At 37.6% G+C, this 20,672-nt stretch overlaps 1 protein-coding gene across 1 annotated transcript; it reads left to right on the top strand.

The window, feature by feature from the left end:
• The first annotated feature begins 811 nt into the window (after positions 1-811).
• On the top strand, positions 812-17,121 carry nars1 (asparaginyl-tRNA synthetase 1). The gene is made up of 15 exons (XM_053478495.1): positions 812-991; positions 4,189-4,271; positions 4,512-4,577; positions 4,674-4,766; positions 4,922-5,011; positions 6,458-6,536; positions 7,896-7,966; positions 9,587-9,673; positions 10,358-10,579; positions 11,053-11,252; positions 11,484-11,619; positions 11,857-11,970; positions 13,251-13,382; positions 13,807-13,938; positions 16,750-17,121. Exons 1-15 carry the CDS (start codon positions 949-951, stop codon positions 16,879-16,881), a joined length of 1,680 nt encoding a protein of 559 aa, XP_053334470.1. The 5' UTR covers positions 812-948; the 3' UTR covers positions 16,882-17,121.
• Positions 17,122-20,672: the final 3,551 nt, after the last annotated feature.

Below are 20,672 nucleotides of genomic sequence, written 5' to 3'. Positions count from 1 at the left end.
TACTTCTACAACTGCTATAGTTATTTTTGAAGTGGGAAAATTTTGACAATTAATGTGCATTAATGTGGATCATAGCCATTGCTTGCTATTACTTTTATAAATAATCCGACTGACAGTATCCTAAAACTTGCTGTTTTTCTTATTTAGAACTGGCCAGTCAAATCACCTAGAATTTTGCATGTGCTTCCATAAAACTTATATGGAAACGTTTGGCCAGGTCTCCTAAGCGTAATGAAAAATTATAAGTTATAAGGCTCTTGGTCATGGGGGGCCTGGAGCCTGTCCCAGGAGGCTTAGGGCAGAAGGCAGTGCACATTCCCGGGGTCTGCAGACATAGAGGGTTTTCTCTCCAGATACACCGGATTTCTCCCACAGTCCAAAGACATGCAGGTTCAGATAGTTGGCGTTACCAAATTGCCCGTTGTGTGTGAATGAGTGTGTATGTGTGTGTGTGTGCCCTGCGATAAATTGGCACCGTATCCAGGGTGTACCCTGCCCTGTCCTCCTGAGATAGGTTCCAGGCCCCTGCGACCCTGTGCACAGGATAAAGCGGTATAGATGATGAGTGAATCAATGATATTAAACAAAAACAAACAAACAAATCAACAAAACAAAAATCACATAATCTATAAAGGTTGAAAACGACAGTTACTATTTCTATTACTCAAGTTAGAGTGACATTATGAAACAGCCAATCAGCTATGGGATTTTTTAAATCCCGCCTTCTGATTTGAGATTAACCAACCAGTAAGCGCAGCATCCTGCCACTCAGAGCAGCGTGTCAGCGACTCTGTCACCCCGCGCATGCGCCGTTTTACCCATTGAACGGGTGAGTGAGAAAGACGGAGCACCGGGAGCCTTGACGTTCGACCAAAACCAGAAGTTTATCGTGTGCTTTTAATTGACGGTTTGTGTGTGAGATTTATCTCCGGACCGGACACATAATATATGGCGGACGAAGCAACCAAGGGCGCAGAACAAATGTCCTTAAGTAAGTATGGCTTCTTAAATAAAGACACTCAAATCTGTGCTATTGCAGCAAATTGCGCAGCGTGTTGCATCAGATCGCCGTAGCATTAGCGTTAGCTTAGCACGGGTGCACTTCCGTGGTTATACTTTCACATTAAATAACAGCTTCATCACTTTGCCCAGAGGTTCATGTGTAGGACGACATATGAGTCATTATAAAGCATCTCCAACATGATTGACTAAAACTAAAACTCATTAAATAATTAGCCATATGTTGTAGCATTAACATGAGGATATAAATGTAGGGTGTTGAAGAACAAATAGAATCCTAGATCCTTTCTTCTTGGTGTCACCCACTATGATGTCACAGTAATGGATCTCATCATGGGGTGCACTACGTAGGAAAGTGCTGTGTATCCTTGTACCCAGATCATCCATAATATTAAAACGCCTGATGTGAATGACATCTGTCACATGTGGGATGTGTTAGACAGCAAGTGAGGAGGGAGGTCTAGAAGCTGATGTGTCAAAGTAAGGAAAAATTTGGCATGCATTACAATCTAAATCACTTGTCAATGTTCAAATTGTGCTAAATGGCTGTGTTGGAGCAGGTCTCATAGGGTATTTCCAGTGCACTGGTTATTACCTAACAAAAATTGAATATGTAAATATACATACAAGTACAGTAGTTATGGAACTCACCAGTCACCTCTCGATAGGGTATCATCAGGATACCTAATTGCGATTCTTGAGTATTAAGTTAGGTTAAGATACATTTCTTTTGCAGTAAAATGATAGTTGTGACATCCAATTTTAAAACATGAACTTGAAACAGAATATGACTCAAGAAATGGCTTACCATTTGGAAATACCATGATAGAATATACAAGTGCTCACGGCTCTACCATTCAGTACATATCATAAATTGTTTTATATATAAAAAAAAAAATCACGATTTTATAAATAACCCGATCCGATATTACATTTTTTTTTGATCCATGCCTTTAAAAAGTTTAACGATTAATTAAACGTAGCCTGTTCCTTATAACATTAGTTTTCTCACAAAAAACAAGCAATTATTTACACAATACCTATTTCATATGCAAAAATTTAACATTTAACTTTAAAATTAAATTAAGTAAAAAAGAATTTACTGTGCAGTACGTACGGTAATCCGTCATCCGCTATAATTATCTTTAGGGATGCACCGAAATTTCGGCCGCCGAAAATTTTCGGCCGAAATAGCATTATCGGTTTCGGCCGAAACGTAAAAAAGCGCCGAAAATAAAAGCCGAAATTGTCGCCACGCCTCTCCCATTCTCCCGTCTCGTTCGCACTGTCATTACGCATCAAACACGGAGTATGTCGGCGGTTTGGAAGCACTTGGAAGCAAGTTTTGTTTTTGTTAAACAGCCTTATTACTGTTATTTATTATCAATAAAAGTTTGATTGCTTAATTAATTTGTAGTTTTTTTAATACAAACAAAAAGAAAATATTTTAAACATGTTTTTTAATGAAGGCATTTTCGGTTTCGGTATCGGTTTTCGGCCAAGTGCATCCAAAAATTTCGGTTTCGTTTTCGGCCCAGAATTTTCATTTCGGTGCATCCCTAATTATCTTTTTAAAACAAATTTAGCAAGTAATTCACTCCTACCACTTGGGATGAAAATGGTTCAATAGTTCAGACTACCACTGGTAGGATTTTGAAGAAAGTGAGATGTTTTACCTCCTCAAATGCCTCCGAAGTCTCAAAACTCTAAAAGCTTGACATGGGCGTGTGCAGTTCCTAAAGTGAGCATATGGGGCTTCTAACACACACGGTTTTTAACTAATAATTACTCATGGTGTTTTGAGACTTTTGGAGAGTCTGGATAAAAGGCAGATAGGGGGCTTTTAACACGCAGGATTTTTGATAATGTCATGCCATAAAAATGTGTTTCTGTTGCTCCATTCAGACGCTTTTGCGCTCAGTGCAGAATTGTTCATATCTGAGGCTAATCCCAATTCTGGTCACTGGATGTTGACTGGTTAATCTCTATTATAAATATAAAAGTAGTTTTTAAAATATAAATATTTGAATCAGTATGGCGATACATGAATCGTCACACAAAGAATCCCCCCATTCCTGTTAAGAAGGCAAAATTGTACTTGACAGAGTCAAGTAATTAATTTTCTGATAGAAACAAAAAACCCTATTGTAGGCTCCTGGGTTCTGTATGAAAATAGAAAGAGACAAGCTTGACAAAGTTACTAGAACAACTCTGGCATATTCTCCAGCATGCTCAGTAAAACCTAACAGCTGTTTTACTTACCGCACTGTGCAAATGTCTTAGGAACAAAATGCCTAAAAATTCTTTGGTAGTTTTCAAAGGCAGAATGTGATGTGACCAAAGTTTGCTGGTGTCAAAGTTCTGCCAGTTCTGCAAATAATCAAATGTCTCCACGTCCTGTGACACAATGAATTGCTTATGAAATTCGTTGCCAACGCTTTTAGTAATCGTTGTTTATCGATTCGTTGTTGCAGCCCTAGTGATATGATGCTTGGTCAAGAAGGACTTGCAAGCCTTCTCTTTACATGTACATGCATGTTATTCACAAGTTCTGACGCGTGTCTTTATTGTTACACAGTGTCACTCACGACTCCAGACGTTTCGTTGATTTCTTTGTCTCTTGTTTATTTTCACCATCAAAGTACAACGGTTGTTTTACTGTATCCTTTTGGCTTACTGTCTCACGGTCAAAAGCATGTGTTCTCCACATCTTTTTGTATCCTTCCGTGTCTTAACAACAACTGAACAACTAATGTGCGTGATAGACATGCAGCTACATAACTGTGAGATGATGTCACAGAACAACTCATGAAATTATGTCACGATACAAATTATGAGTATGATACCTAATGCTTAATGCTTAACCAATAGACATGAAATGAAATAAACACAACAACAAATTACAAGAATGAAATATGGCCCTTACACCAGCTGTAACAACAGCACTGGCAATTATGCAACGTAGAAGAAATCATTAATCCCTTGTCTGTTGTTAGACATTAATGAGAAAGTTTAGAATATAAATTGACATGGAGAAAACTTTATAAAAGTCAATAAAGATTTTATTCAGATTATCTCCTTCAGGGGGGTTGAGTTTTGGTCTAGAGATTGTTGAAATCTCAGTGTAAAACCAGATTATGATGTTGTGATCTGTTTTGTTTTTTCCAGAAGAGCTGTATGTCTCTGATAAACAGGGCAGCGATCAGGACGGAGATGGGACCGAACTGAAACCTTTCAAAACACCACTTAAGGTCAAACAATATAACTCGGACATTCAATTTAGCAATTAGTGTTTAATTTAACCTTATGGAATTCATTTGTAATGTGTAGTAGTAGTTTTGCAGTTTCGTTGGCCTAATGTTGGCTAATGTGTATAAACTTCCATAATTTCTTTTGATTGTGTAAAGCTGATTTGCGGCAATGACATTTATTAAAAACGCTGTATGAATAAAATAGAAATGAATTGAAGGGAATATTATTAATTGTTTTAGGCGCTGCTATTTGCTGGCAAAGAACCATTCCCAACCATCTATGTGGATTCTCAGAATGACGGAGAGGTGAGAGAGGGGAAAGAAGTGGGGAAAAATGCTTACTCCTTTACACAACAGTTGCAGTCTGATCTGTGTTCTCATTCTTTCTCTTCATCTATCTAGCGCTGGGCTGTGATCTCTAAAACCCAGCTGAAAAATGTGAAAAAACTCTTCCACAGGGAACAAATGAAGACAGATTCGAAAGAAAAGAAAGAGGTATTCTCTCAGATAGTGCTAATGCTTTATGTACCAGAACAGTGATCTCAAATACACCTCCATTTAAAAAAAAATTAGAAAAGTGAATTTGTTATATCCAAGGTCTCTCTTGGCAGAATGAAAAATTAAACCGTTATGTCTTTGTTCATGGACAGGCGGAAGATGCCGAGAGGAGAGAGAAAAATCTAGTAGAAGCCAAGAAGATTGTTATTGAAATTGACCCCAGCCTCCCAGAGCCCAAAACGGTAAAGTGAAATCTCAGTTTAATCACATTCTCCAGATGATTGATCTGTACTTATATTTTTTTTCAGGATATAACCAAAGCAACTATGCCGGAGTGGGGGTGAGGTTGGGGGGGGGGGGGGGGATTTGGAACGGGGCTGTGTGGAGAGTTGGAGGGAGAGTTGGAGTGGGGCTATGTTGAGAGGCAGAGGAAGAATCAGGGTGTGGCCATGTTAAGAGGCAGAAGGACAGCCATGACGGGGCTATGTGGACATGCAAGAGTGAGAGTCAGGGCAGAGTTATGTTTAGAGACAGATAGAGAATCAGAGTGGAGGCAGAGTCAGGACGGGGCTTTGCTGAGAGGCAGAGTCAATACGGGGCTATGCTGAGAGGCAGAGTCAATACGGGGCTATGCTGAGAGGCAGAGTCAATACGGGGCTATGCTGAGAGGCAGAGTCAATACGGGGCTATGTTGAGACACACAGGGAGAGTCGGGGCGGGGCAATTTTGAGACAAGAGGGAGAGTCAGGGCGGGGCAATGTTGAGTGGCAGAGGGAGAGGGCAGGGCTGTGCAGAAAGTGAAAGAAAAAATAAACGGGCCATGTAGTTGTTGTTGGTCTTGAAACACCTCTTCAAATTATATTGATATAAACAGTATTTTCATTCGATACCTTGTTTAAAAAATATCGATATACCTTAAATAAAATTGATGTACCACCCTGCCCTAACTATGCAGTATCATGAGAACATTCATCCAAATACTATCTATTCATCTTTTGAAAGTAGATATTTGTTATAGGCTACACAAATTAAAGATTATTTTAAACTGTAGAAAAGACATACAAATGTATGTACATGCATTAATATGAATGCATAGTCCCGCTTAAGAATATGACTTACTGAGGTAGGACATAGAGGCCCACTCATTCATGACATTTATGTGTATTTGCTCTGTCATCACTCCAAATTAGGTCTTTTAACTACATTCACAGTGCTATTGTTAATATTAAAGTATTTAGTTAAACACCTCATCATTTTAGTTGATTAAATAATACACTGTAACAGTGTACTAATGAAAAAAACACTTTGCTTAAAGAACTTAAAATTTCTCTTATTTGAATTTGAAGATGACACGCCTAATATGTGCTCCAGAATTTGCCTTTATTATGCAACATGAACATTAACACACATTTGCTTTTCTTTGTAATTTTTGTTTTGTTGGCTGGTTGGTTATGTTAAAAATGTTTTAATAGCCTTTTGTATTTGTTTGAGCTGAACTGAGTATGAATGAGCAGAAAGGAGTTTTGGGCGTATGAACATATGTTGAGGATAAAGTTAAATGACAACAATTGGCAATTTCATGTGTGCACCACAACAGTGGTTTGTGTGATTAATGCTGGTGAGCTTGTAACTGGTTGTGTTAATCCTAAACTGTATGTGTTAATTATGGTTTACTTTGCATGTTTCAGATTAAGATCCAGCATCTGGAGCCCTATAGGGAACAGAGAGTCAAAGTGTTCGGCTGGGTGCACAGGCTGCGACGTCAAGGTAACACGGACATGCCCGCTCTACAAAATGTGTTAATGTTATAATATGTCAGGATTTTATACATTATCAGGTTGTTTTAAGCCTCTTGTAGCATTTGGCTATATTTGTATGCCGCGAAACAAATCTACTAATGTAACATATGAAAACACGTTTGTCCTTTATGAGCAAATAGGCAAATGACCTTGCTTTCTTTAATGCCATTAGCAAATACGTGTATGAAGGGTGTTCAAGTGAAAAATCATAGAAAAGAGTTCAAGCAAAGGTTGTTGATGAGATTTTTAGCCGCAGTGAAGCATTTGAATGGAGCAAACAGTTTAAAGAAGGCTGTATGTCCGTAAACATTCAGCGGGAGGAAAGTCTAATCATTGAAAACTTCTGCAACTTGCAGAAGAGACTGTGGGAACTGTAAACACAATCATTACCACCTGCACATTACAGTAACTTGATTGTTACCAAGTTATTGCCACATCCCTGTCACATACAGTCTAAACCTAAGCCATTTCCACATACAGTATTTGGGCCATTAAAGGAGTTCCTGGGAGGCCAGTATTTCCGAAGTAAAATAGGCAGTCTGGCAGCAGGGCTTTTGCTGACTGAGAAAACTTGATGGTATCTAAGCACTAGTGAAACCCTGGGATTAGTGAAGCAGGGGATTAAATAGAAAAATAAAAGGAGTTTTATTTTCTTATAACTGTGTTTTGTTATTCTGCACAATCCAAACTCCTGGTTTAATCTGAACCCCCCTTGTAGTACATTTTAAAATGTAGTTCTGCTTGCTTAAACTGCCTAAACCTGATACACATTTGTAAAAGTTTTTTGCACTTAAGCATATTTTATCTGATGATAAAGTAATTGAACTTCCATGAAGTCTAGTATTTAGTGGAAACCCAACACGTCTTATAACCCTAAGAATGGCATTCTCAAAATAAAGCATAAGTGTTTAAAATATTGTAAGGAGGCTTCTCATCTAAAGGGACTGAGAAATTGGTCAACACTGAGGGCACCAAGTACTTGGGCAATCTTAAATAAAAAAACGTGTTCTAATCTGTAAGTGACTTGTAGTGGATAGACATAATCAAGCAGAAAACCACCCTAAGCATCCTGCCAAACTATACTGGAGTGGTTCAGTAATGGACAGGAACCGCCCAGTCAAGGCCCAATAAATAAACCAACCGAAAATAATAAATAATATTAATAATAATAATAATAAATACAGCCTATACTTTATATTATCTATCATAGTGTACTATAATTTTTATACTATCATATGAGCTTGATAATGCGATTTTATGGCATCCTTTTTATTCATGAAATCGCCCATTAACAGAATATGTTAATAATGTAATTGTTTTCTGTTAGGCAAGAATCTACTGTTCATTGTGCTGAGAGATGGAACTGGATTCCTGCAGTGTGTACTCACCGATAAACTGGTAAACAATAATCTAAAAAAGATTTATGATGTACATCAGTCAGCCATAACATTATGATCACTGACAGATGATGTGAATAACATTTATGATCTTATCAATGGCACTTGGAAGTTGGTGGGATATATTAGGCAGCATATAATCATTTTGATTTGAAGTTGATATGTTGGGAGGAGATAAAAATGGCAGCTAAGCCAGAGTATCTCCAAAACTGTAGCTCTTTTGGATGTTCCCAGTTTGCATTGGTCTGGACATACCAAAAGTGGTTCAAGGAAGAAAAACTAGTGAACTGGTAACAGGGTCAAGGGCGACCAAGGCTTACTGATATGAAGAGTTGATACCAGAATGCACTATGGGAAGAACGCAAGCCAGTGAAGGCACTGTGATGTTTTTCAGATGTATGTTACTTTGACCCGCACCTACATAAATGTTGCTGATTTGTCATACCCATTCATGGAAGCAGTATTCCCTAACGCACTGGAATCTTTCAGCATTATAATGTAGCGTGCCAAGCTGCAAAAAAGGTTCAAGAATGGTTTGATGAACACAACGAGTTTAAGGTGTTGACTTGGTCTACAGATTCTCCAGATCTTAATTGAATTAAGCATTTATGGAATGTCCTACAAAAAACAGGTCAGATCCATGGAGGTTCCACTTTGCAACTTGGTGCCATTCAGCTTAGGGCCAGATACCACAGCACATTTTCAGTTGTCTAATGGAGCCTTGACAGGTCAGGGCTGTTTTGTCAGCAGAATGGGGACATAGTCAATAATGGGCAGGTGGTCATAGGGTGATCGCTGATTGGTGTAGAATTGTAAAGGTCCTTGATATCTTTCTATAATCTTAAATCACAATATACACATTTTCTATGGAAATTTGACCTTTGCAGAAAAAGGTATACAGTAGAACCTCGGATTGCGAGTAACATGGTTTGCGGGCGTTATGCAAGACAAGCAAAGATTTCTAATCAATTTTGACTTAAAAAATGAGCAAGTCTTGGTATACCGAGTATCATGTATGCATGCGCTTCTTGTTTTGACGCCGAGCGTCACATGATCACAACTGAGCCAATGGTTTTTCTCTTTCTTGCGCTGCGGAATTGTGGGTAATTGTCTCCCCAGCTGGGTCTTAGTGCGCGTCTCTTTCTGGTATAATCAAAATCCGTGAATGCGTGTACTGTTCACTTAAACACTGTGGCCACGTGTGTGTGCGTAAAACGCATTTTATTTTGTGTTTTGTTAGCGCCTGTGTACACCGCACGTGTACTGTTTCTTATAACACACGTGTGTGTGCACGCGTGTAAAGCAAAATATGCTTATAATGTCAATATAAATACATATATTCATGTGAAATGTATGTCTATATATTCATATAGTCATGTGAGAAAAATCTTGTGAGCTATATACTTTCTCTTATATGATTATAAAATGTGTTGCGAGAGTTCATATAAATAAGCTAGCTGCTAATAAGCTTTTTGCTAGTACTCAGTGTTGTCAGCGAGCTAGCCTAACTGGTTAGCTAGAAATGATAAATTGCCTCAGCTTTCTCAGTTTTTCTGGAGTATGCATTTCATGTGCTGCACTTATGTGTGTATATATGACTGTTTGGGTTTGTGTGTTTCAGTGTCAGTGCTATAACGGGCTGGTTTTGTCTACTGAAAGCACCGTGGCTCTGTACGGAACCGTGAAAGAGGTTCCTGAGGGAAAGCAGGTACCATTCTTATGCAAAGAACTAAAAACAATTCAGTACTGCTTGTTTGTTTTTTAATGTTGTAGATAAAAGGAAATAAATTACTATTGTTAATTAAGGTAAAAATAAATATTTTGATTACTTGATTACGCCAGAACAGTTTGCCTGCTATAATGTATTTTTTCCCTTAATTCTAGAATGACACATTATACTTCTTAGTAGTTTGTTTGAATTACGTTTTTAAAATCTGTTCTATACATGTTCTAAACATTCTTTTGAAAAATTTCTTAACCTAAGCAAGTTATACATATAACAGTCTTTTTTTATTGTTATTGTGGAGCCATTCGATCTTCTGTGAACGAGTTGTTACTATAGAAACAATAATTCATTGATCTCATTAAAGAGTTTTTTTTTTTTTTTTTTTTTCACGGCCAAAACTTATGGTAATGTACATATATGCACCTCAACAGTAAAGTCAACAGTGCCAACAAAGTTTTTGTCTTAGACAAAAATTAAAAAATGTAAATTTACTTTCTTCATTTATATAGCAATAAGCTAGCCATTTGTATGTACATATGTTTGTGTATAATATGTAGTTTGTCAATTTTGATCGATTAATCTCATTGATTAGGTTGATTTAATTGAAGTGCCCAGTAAAATATTCTAGTCACTGCTATTATAAATGAATTTGGTGCTGTCTCTTAGGCTCCAGGAGGTCATGAGCTACACTGTGACTTCTGGGAGCTAATCGGTCTTGCTCCAGCCGGCGGCGCTGACAACCTGCTGAACGAGGAGTCGGATGTTGATGTTCAGCTTAACAATAGGCACATGATGATCCGTGGAGAAAATGTGTCCAAGATCCTGCGAGTGCGCTCCACGGTCACGCACTGCTTTAGAGAGCACTTCTTTAGTCGCGGCTACTATGAGGTGAGGCCATAAAAAAAAAAATTTCTGTGTGGGAATTACATTACGTTTAAATTATGCTTTCATAAGGATACATAAAGTACCAAAATATAAATGCAAGAAGCAGTTTAAAATGAAACAAAACAATAAACCAATGAGAATATGACAAGCACTGACATAAACATTATAGTCAACTGCCAATATATCATGGTAATTACTGAAATTTTGATTTAATTAAGCGATACGGCTTCTACCCTTATTATTCAATAATATTAAAATTAGTACTTGTTCAAGCACAGCATATTATTTCGCATTTATTTAGTCTAAAGAGCCAAAAAAAAAAACAAGAAAATACTAAACCCGAAATTTACGAAATTGGAATAATACAAGAATAATTGACCTATGGTTGAAATTCACACTTATCTCTAGCTGAGACATCTATACGAAAATATGTGTGTTAAGTTTCTTAAGATGTTTGGGTCTCCGTGTTTCTGTAGATCACTCCTCCAACTCTAGTGCAGACTCAGGTGGAAGGTGGCTCCACCCTCTTCAGTCTGAATTATTTTGGAGAGCAGGCGTACCTAACCCAGTCGTCTCAGCTTTACCTGGAGACGTGCATCCCAGCGCTCGGAGACACGTTCTGCATCGCCCAGTCATATCGGGCTGAACAGTCTCGCACCCGCAGACACCTGTCTGAGTAAGTTAAACATAGACACTGGCAGCTTTATGTGTATTTATATGGAATATGTACAAATATCCTGTTTACGCACACTATATTGTGGGAAATTTGTCCTTCAAACTGAAACACATACGGTCCTAATATCACACACTTACAACTGATTGCTAGTATTTTAATATTAGTACACTTCACTGAATTTGCGTTAGTCACCTACAATTCGATTGAATTTATTTTCTTTAAAAAACTCAGGTATACCCATATTGAGGCGGAGTGTCCCTTCATGACTTTTGAAGATCTGCTGAGCAGGTTGGAGGATCTCGTTTGTGACGTAGTGGATCGGGTCCTTAAGTCTCCTGCTGCTGCGCTGCTCTACGAACTAAACCCTGTAAGACCTTGGATTTCTCACCCTTACGGCATATATTTTGATACAAAAAAGTCTGTCAAATTATGTTTTAGATTTGACTGAACTTCCATTTTTCTTAATTAGGACTGTACTAATTTAAACTACATAAAAAAATAAAAGGTTCTCTCAGTGATGATTATCAATTTTAGTGGTAATTTTACACTGCTGTACATTACTTGCACATAAATAAGTAACAAGCTGTTTTTGGTGTGTGTGCAGGACTTTAAGCCCCCCAAGAGACCATTCAAGAGGATGAACTACACTGATGCCATTACATGGCTTAAGGAGCATGACGTTAAAAAAGATGATGGGACTTATTATGAGTTTGGAGAGGTTTGTCTTTCACTTTAAACCAAAACTTAATTTCATGGGAGCTTGTATAACCAACTACTCAGCATGCATTCATTAAGAAAAAATGGCAAGGAAAGATTGAATATGAAAGATGGCAAAGGCATAATACATTGAGTAAAGCAAAAGATAATTAAGCAATGTAAAATGAGAGGGAGTGCATTTAGCACAACAGCATGACTTGGAGTGTGAGATTGCTTTTATACAGCAGTTCTACAAGCACAATTTATTATTAACAGATTATGATTTGTTTGTTTATTTAACTGTTTATTTTGCTCAGTCATCGCATATCCTTCAGCGTCTGGCAGAAGTAACTAACCGCGACTGGCAGAGTCGGCGATCTAGAGTTAATGTAATTAACCGTTAGTACTCTTAATGGGACTATGAAGCCACAAGGTAAAAATAGAAGAATAAACCACGGAGAAATTTTAGATTTCCCCTTGTTTCACCACTTCTGGGGTAAATGAATCCCAAAATAAATTAAATGGAAAGCTAGTGCACGAGGGTGTACAATCCCTTGTTCCACAAACCAAGTAGTATCCTTGATGAGGGGTTACAGAATTGGTTGAGATTTAGCCTTATGTGTCAGCCTTATGTAAATACTAAGGACTGTTGTTTAAGATGACATAACATTATCAAAAGCGTTATCTTGCTGGAAGTGCTTCCATGACTGGTTTTAAATGTGGGTTTTGGCAGGCAGCCGCTCTCTCCTCTTTCCAGTCCTGCAGACCTTACTGACCTCATTTTTTACCCATACTGGTGCCCAGGATTTAATGTAATTAACCACTGTTAGAGCACCTGTGATGCGTACTGATACATATAGTTAAACGTCCCAGGGCTCTTATGCTCTTATATCACCACTCATGGACTGTGCAACCATGAGCAGGTTACTCAGTTGGAACTAATTGTTGTAACGGTGAATGTCAGATCTGGATTCAAAGCATTAACAGAAGCTGAAGAACATTTTCTGACTAAAATGCAAGATAACAAACACATTTAACAACATAGAATAAATACACACAAACAGAATACCTACAGTACAATGCTTAGGATTTATTTTAAATTCTTTTAATTCTTTTAAACTTCTGTAAAGAGAGACATCTGGAAAATCTCCTTCATCATGATTGATTTTGTTTTCTCATTGTGTGATGTCAAAATCATGACTGTCATCCAATTACCCTCTTATTTTCCCGTGCAGGTTATGTTGTTAACCTCTGGCATAATTTGGTATCCATGTATTTACTGTCACTGTGATTCTGTTGTAGGATATCCCTGAAGCCCCGGAGAGACTGATGACTGACACCATTAATGAGACCATCCTTCTGTGTCGCTTCCCAGCTGAGATTAAATCATTTTACATGCAGCGCTGTCCCGAGGACCAACGCCTCACCGAATCGGTCAGCAACAATAGAAGAAACCAAATGTTTTATTCAGTCCAGCATTGCGTTAACAAGCACTAACATGTTTATTTTCGATTATATTATTCGTAAATAACACTTCAGTATAAATTAAATTAAAGCCATCGTTGGTGTTCACATATGTTTCCGACTGAGTATTAGATTAACTTCGATTGCTGTAAACATGCTAAATAATAAAATGAATATTATGATGATTGACATGCCTTATTTGTGGTCTTAAGGATTGTCGCAACACAAGATATATAAATTTATAATACGTCGTATATTACTTTTTAATTATACATTACATATTACGGACAAACAGGCAACACCTGCAATATAATACGGTATATGAATGCATTCACAGTATTTTGCTAATGGAAATGTTGCTGCTTTGTGTGTGTGTGTGCGCGCATGTGTGCAGGTTGATGTCCTGATGCCTAACGTTGGTGAGATCGTTGGAGGGTCGATGCGTATCTGGGATGCAGATGAGCTCCTCGAGGGCTACAAGAGAGAAGGCATCGACCCCACTCCGTACTACTGGTACACTGACCAGGTGTGTTTGTGTGCCTGTGCACACTATCTGCACGATTATATTCTAAGCCAGTGTGTTTGATACATGCTTTGAGTGAGGCATATTAACTCCTCTTAGAGAATACCAATCTGCCTCAACACACATGCTTTTAAGAAGGTGTTGATAATACATTCTACGGTAACACCTTACAAAGGGACTTGCCTTGTGATCTGATGTGGTGATGCTGTCTGTAAAGAAATAGCATAGAATCTAACCAGTCAAAGATGATGAGACTAGTAGCCTGACTGATTCTTGTAAACTTCAAACCGCAAGTTAGGAAGCCTAAACTAACAAGGTTGTAGAAAAATACTTTTTTTTGTTCCTTTGATTTTTGTCAGATTTAACGATTCACAGCAGGCAGAACCACTTGTGCATGTTAAAAACAAAGTTTATATTCTGAGTAAAAGCACTGTGTATGTAAACGGAATTCTTATCTAATATGCATTCATGTAAAATTGGTAAAATGAAATTTAATTGGAATAAATTCAATCGGATTTAAGAAATATTGCCCATGTAAACGTAGATGGCGTGTCCATGCATCTTGCATGTTTGACTGTTTATTTCTTATATTTTTATTCTATAGCAAACAAAGTGTTTTCCCATTGCAGAGTTGCAACCAGAACTTTACAATTAACTCAGCTGTAGCAAGCCTTTAAATGACTACTCTACTTAAGTGTCTTTGTCTTGACTTGTTTTAAATAACATCATCATTTGCATGCTTAAACATGACTGCATATTTTTAAAATGGAGTAACATGCATTAAAATGAAAAAAGATATGACAAGTTCACACATGGACAAAATTGTTGGTACCCTTCGGTCAATGAAAGAAAAACTCACAATGGTCACAGAAATGACTTTAAACTGATAAAAGTAATAATAAATACAAATTCTATGAATTGTAACCAGTGTTAAGGTGTCTACAATCTTGTAATCAGTCAGTGGGTCTATATATAGGACTCCAGGTAGTTATTGTGTTATTTGGTGACATGGCGTGTACCACACTTAGGGATGGGATAAGATTTTTACGATTCCAATTCCATTTTCGATTCGGCTTAACGATTCGATTCTTTATCGATTCCCTTATCGATTCTCATTTGGAAGAAAAGGGACAACAAATTGTTGATTAGCATCACCAGTGAAAAAAATTATTAAATAATAAAATAAATATTCTTCTGTAAAATTAACAAAATACAACAAATTATTTTGTGGCAATTCTACAAGAATGTCCAACATTTTTTGGTGAAATACAACCAGACTTTGTTCTGCTTGGGCGCCATGCTTACTATTGACTGAGCGTAAGTTACGCAATGCGCGTGATGACGTCATTCGTGCCCACTGGAATCGTTAAGGGAATCGTTTGCAAATTTTGCAAACGATTCCGAGGAATTGAAACACTGGGAACCGGTTCTCAACAAGAACCGGTTTTCGATTCCCATCCCTAACCACACTCAACCTGAACCGGAGGAAATGATGGAAAAAGTTCTCAGGAGATTCGAAAGAAAATTATAGACAAGCATGTTAAAGGTAAAGGCTATAAGACCATCTTCAAGCAGCTAGATGTTCCTGTGACTACAGTTGCACATATTATTTCGAAATTTAAGCTCTATGGGACTGTAGCCTCCCTGGACGTGGCTGCAGGAGGAAAATTGATTGCAAATCAAAGAGGCGGATAATCCGAATGATAACAAAAGAGCCCACAAAGTCTTCTAAAAAGATCCAAGGTGAACTTCATGCTCAAGGAACATCAGTGTCAGATCGCACCATCCATCATTGTTTGAGCCAAAGTGGACTAAATGGGAGACGACAAAGGAGGACACCATTGTTGAAAACAAATTATAAAAAAGCCAGACTGGAATATGCCAAACTACTACATGTTGACAAGCCTTAAAGCTTCTTGGAGAATGTCCTATGGACAGATGAGACAAAAATGAAAATTTTTGCCAAGGCACATTAGCTGTATGTTCAGAGACGGAAAAATGAAGCATATCAAGAAAAGAACACTGTCCCTACTGTGAAACATGGTGGAGGCTCTGTTATGTTCTGAAGCTGCTTTGCTGCATCTGGCACAGGGTGTCTTGAATCTGTGCAGAAAACAGTAAAATCTTAAGACTATCAAGGGATTCTGGAGAGAAATGTGCTGGCCAGTGTCAGAAAGTTTGGTCTCAGTCGCAGGTCATGGGTCTTGCAACAGGACAAACACCCAAGAATGGCTAAGAGGAAAACAATGGCCTTTTATAAGCCCTGACCTCAATTCTATTGAGCATCTTTGGAAGGAGCTGAAACATGCCGTCTGGAAAAGGTGCCCTTCAAACCGGAAACAACTGGAGCAGTGTGCTCATAAGGAGTGGGCCAAAAAACCTGCTGAGAGGTGCAGAAATCTCGTTGACAGTCACAGGAGTCGTTTGATTGTACAAAGGTTGTGCAACAAACTATTAAGTTACGGGTACCATCATTTTTGTCTAGGCCTGTTCCATGAGTTAATTTTTTTTTAATAATTCCGTTGAAGCATGGTTGAAAAGCAATGTCTGACTTTCATTGGTTAACATTCATAGAATTTTTATTTATTTTTAGTTTTGTCAGTTTAAAGTTATTTCTGTAACCATTGAGTTTTTCTTTTATTGACTGAAGTGTACCAACAATTTTGTCTATGTGTTTAATACATTTATTCATGCTGTTAGACAGTTAAACTGCTATTGCACTTTAAAAAATGTTGTGTTTCCATGGCATTAATATATTTTACCATGACCATAAGATTCTTAAGCTTATATACCTGCTTTTTTTGTGAATTTCAGAGAAAGTATGGTACATGTCCTCATGGTGGATACGGGCTTGGCCTGGAGCGTTTTCTTACCTGGCTGCTCAATCGTAACCACATTCGAGATGTGTGCCTCTACCCGCGCTTCATCCAGCGATGCAGGCCTTGAGTGTCTTCAGAAAACACACAAAATCCTCTGATCTGTCTGCTTTATCTGCTTGTCCAGCTTGTCGCAAGAATACCCAGTGCCTTTGTCACGTACTATCTGAGGCACAAAACATTTATACATCCATATTTAAAGATTTAATCACAATCAAGAAAATGTAATGTATGTGATTCCCTCATTACTTTGTCCAATCACTCTGTTCAGAATATTTTCTGTAGGCGAATAAATGTGCGAGATGCTTCATGTCTCTGTGATATTTGTCTTTTTTTTTTTTTTGGTGCTGATCTCTTCTTAGATTTATTCTCTCTTTTGGTCAAAAAAGTGTTATTTCTGTAGTGACAAGAGTATAAGAGCTGAACAATAAGAACAATAAGATTGTTTTACTTGAGTATATTAAATAGATTGAATTTTAAACTACATGATGACTTGCATTGCATTGGAACAAAATCCTTCCTAGAACATGGATTAATTTTGTGATCGCGCTTGACAAATACTTATAAAAAGTGTAATAGTAGAGTACACTGTTACTGGTAATAAAGATAAAAACAGACAACAGTAGATGTCTTATTATTCGTTTTACAATTTTAATATTGATCACTATTAAAGATATAACAATTGTGTGTGTATATATATATATATAAATATATACATATACATATGTATGTATATGTATGTATGTATGTATATTGGATGAAGATATTGATCAATTGGAACTTTTGATTGTGATCAAAATGGTATGTAAACTATAAAAACTGAACCTTGTACCATAAATGAAAATAAAATGTTCAGTAACAGGGAAATTATGAGCAGTTATGTGAACAGCTTATTTTTATCTTTAACCTTTTACCTATTTCAACAAACTCTTTACTTATGCTAGTGTAGTGTTCTATATTAAAACATTATGCATAATGTTTACACTTTATTTAACCTGCTTTATTAATCCTACACCTTCTGCAATGCAGCCTTTCATTCAGCTGGTGTCACTGTTGGCTTCGTTTAAGAATCTTCGTCATGGAAATCACATCTGGAAAACCGAACAAAGAAATGCTCAAGAGGGAAAACACTATTTTATTTCACAGCACTGTTTGTGAACAAGCAAGCTTCATCATGCTTAATGATGCTGCTTTATTGTTTGCCTCATTAATGCACTTGTTAATGTTTATCTAGACACAACCGAATTCATGTGGGGTTTAGCTTTGGAGATGAAAAGGTAGGTTATTACAAAATCAAACGCTGCAACACTGTTTTTTACTATTAACTCAATGTTAGGAAGAGACGTAGCATACTCTAAGAATGAAGAGGAAGAATAAGCATGGCTAGTTTGTTTCGAATTTGTCCTGAGGTCAGGGTTAAAAATCAAATCATGTTGATTCATGACATGCACCATAATTGAACCTTGGGCTTTTTTTGTGTTTCAGTTTTATTTCTAAAATTTGTGTTCCTTATTATATTTAATCATTATTTTACACACACTCAAGAGAAAACTGTTCTCAAAGTTCTCAAATTTCCGGTATTTTGTTCTGTTGAAGTGTAAGAAAGTCGTGATTGACATTAGGTATGTTTGGTGATGCACATTGCTAAAATGCCATGTCATTGAGGATTTCTCAAATGTCAGGTTTCTCTTTTCCCTTGTGAAGTTCTGTCACATTTCATTTGGCGTTTGAATAAAAGGTGCTGCTTGGCAAATTTGGGAACAGTACTACTGGGGAAAGAGGGTGGAGTGAATTCATGATTACAATTGGTGAAATTACTACTTTCTCAAATGACAAGAAGAAAAATGTGTTATTCTTCTTTCAGGTTTAAGGAGTTTGATTAAAAATAGTTTTTTTTTAATCAGTCAGAATATGAGGGGTGCCGAATATCAGTTATTCGGATGCCACCAATTTGGTCACTTTTGTTTTTCGGGCAGTAGAATTCGCTATTGATGTTTTTTCCCCTGGGGACGAATTATCGGAGCACAATGCCGCAAATGTTAAAAAAGACAGTGAGCGTGCACTTGGACAAACCTGCCTCGACTTTTTCATTCATGGAGATGATGGGCTCTTCCACTGTGAAGAATGTTGCTTCGTACCCATACACCCCCGACATCAAGGACATCAAGGACGCTAATAAAGTTCTTGGTAGACTTCGATGTGATGTTCCTTCCGCTCCTGGGTCAGCAGCCTGGGGATGAGCTTGGCAGCAGCACGGGGCATGTTCATATCATGTGTGAGTATTGCCTGGACTGTTCCGACACACTGACAACAGCAGCAATGTTGTGTATTGCTCTCTGCCGATCATTATTCACAAAAGTGAATGGTTTTGACATTTCCAGGTATTGAGCATGTCGAAGGTCCTCCTGATCTCTCGTCATGTTCCAGTGATGTTCTTTCGCTCTTGAAGCGCGTGTGGCACTCAAAACACATTGAACGACTCATTGCAGCATCGCCGTAAAACATGCAGAATCTTTTTAAACAACTCTGTGAGAGATTTGCCCAGTTTTATGCAGAATTTCATATTCACTTTTTGTTCAAACGTGCTTTTCATGATAAATTAGCAGATGTGGTAATGCACGTAGTCAGAATAGCACCAGATTTATGATGTATGCAGAATGATGTCTTTTGGCAAACAAAGTCGGTTCTCCCTATGACTGTGCGTCCAGCCTTGTGTTGATAACACCTCGTACCATTGGCCAGATGTGAAGTTAGTTGTTATATTTACACTATTCTTATATGGGATTAAATATACTATAATTACTAATAGCGTAGCAGCATTTTTCTGTTCTTGGACGTGTTTTTGAACAAATCTGGGGTCAGTGTGGATGAAGTTTGCATGTTCTCTCCATGCTTGGTTGGTTTCCTTAGGGTATTCCAGTTTTCTCCCACAGTCTAAAGACAAGCAGATTAGGCTAATTTGCATTCCCAAATTGCCATAGCGTGTGAATGTGTATGTGTGTATGTGTGTGCGCAGTGAGATGGATTGGTGCCTCATGCCCTAAGTCTCCTGGGATATGCTCCAAGCCCCACTGTGAGTGAAATAATGAGCATAACGTACATGACATACAATTTCTATCTATTCACCTTTTTGTAAAGCACACCCACATTTTATTTCTATTGGTAGAAATAAGATCAAGGGGTTAAATTGGTTTGAGATTCACAAAACAAAAATTCACAAGTGAGCATTTGCAAAAGAAAAAAAAACTGTGAAGAGGATGTTTGTATTTAGTTTGATAAATAAAAAAATGGTTGCCCTTTAAAAAGCTCATTAAAAATAATTGCACATTTTGTATTCATGTCTTCAATCACACCCTGGCTGTTGTTCACACCCCTTGCTTTAAAACTCAAGAAGTCCTGACACCTTTTCAACTTATTGTGATTACTCTAGATAACAGCCTCGGAGGAAGCATGGTGGCTTAGTGGTTAGCACTTTTCGCCTAGCACCTCAAGGGTCTGAGCTTGGTGGGTTTCTCCAGCTGCTCCGGTTTACTCCCACAGTCCAAAGCCATGTAGATTAGGCTAATTGCTGTTCCCGAATTGCCCAAAGTGTGTAAATATGTGTGTGAATGTTGACCAGAGGTCGTAAAATGGGAATAAATACAATGGTCACCTTTGGCCTCTATGGACGCTAGTTGGATTACAAAGGTTATTACATGGATGGATGGGCGGAAGAGCCTCTGAGCCTTTAACGTCAACATTGCAATCTCTGAATGTAGCTATTTGAACTGCCTTTGGTTACAATCTAGATCCACAAAAATGTAAAAAAAAAAAAAAACTTTCTCAAATATTAAAACCTATGTCTAAATTTACTATGGAAAC

Source organism: Clarias gariepinus, chromosome 19 (assembly GCF_024256425.1).
Source record: "Clarias gariepinus isolate MV-2021 ecotype Netherlands chromosome 19, CGAR_prim_01v2, whole genome shotgun sequence".
In the NCBI taxonomy this organism is placed as follows: domain Eukaryota; kingdom Metazoa; phylum Chordata; class Actinopteri; order Siluriformes; family Clariidae; genus Clarias; species Clarias gariepinus.
The sequence above is the reverse complement of the archived record's forward strand: the minus strand, read 5'-3'. Positions and strand labels throughout refer to the sequence as shown.

Excerpts from the sequence above, each read along its gene's own strand:
- nars1 (XM_053478495.1), top strand. The coding sequence starts at position 949 with ATGGCGGACGAAGCAACCAAGGGCGCAGAACAAATGTCCTTAA. Across the intron at positions 4,272-4,511 it reads CTTTCAAAACACCACTTAAG|GCGCTGCTATTTGCTGGCAA; the intron begins GTCAAACAATAT and ends TAATTGTTTTAG. Across the intron at positions 11,620-11,856 it reads TGCTCTACGAACTAAACCCT|GACTTTAAGCCCCCCAAGAG; the intron begins GTAAGACCTTGG and ends GTGTGTGTGCAG.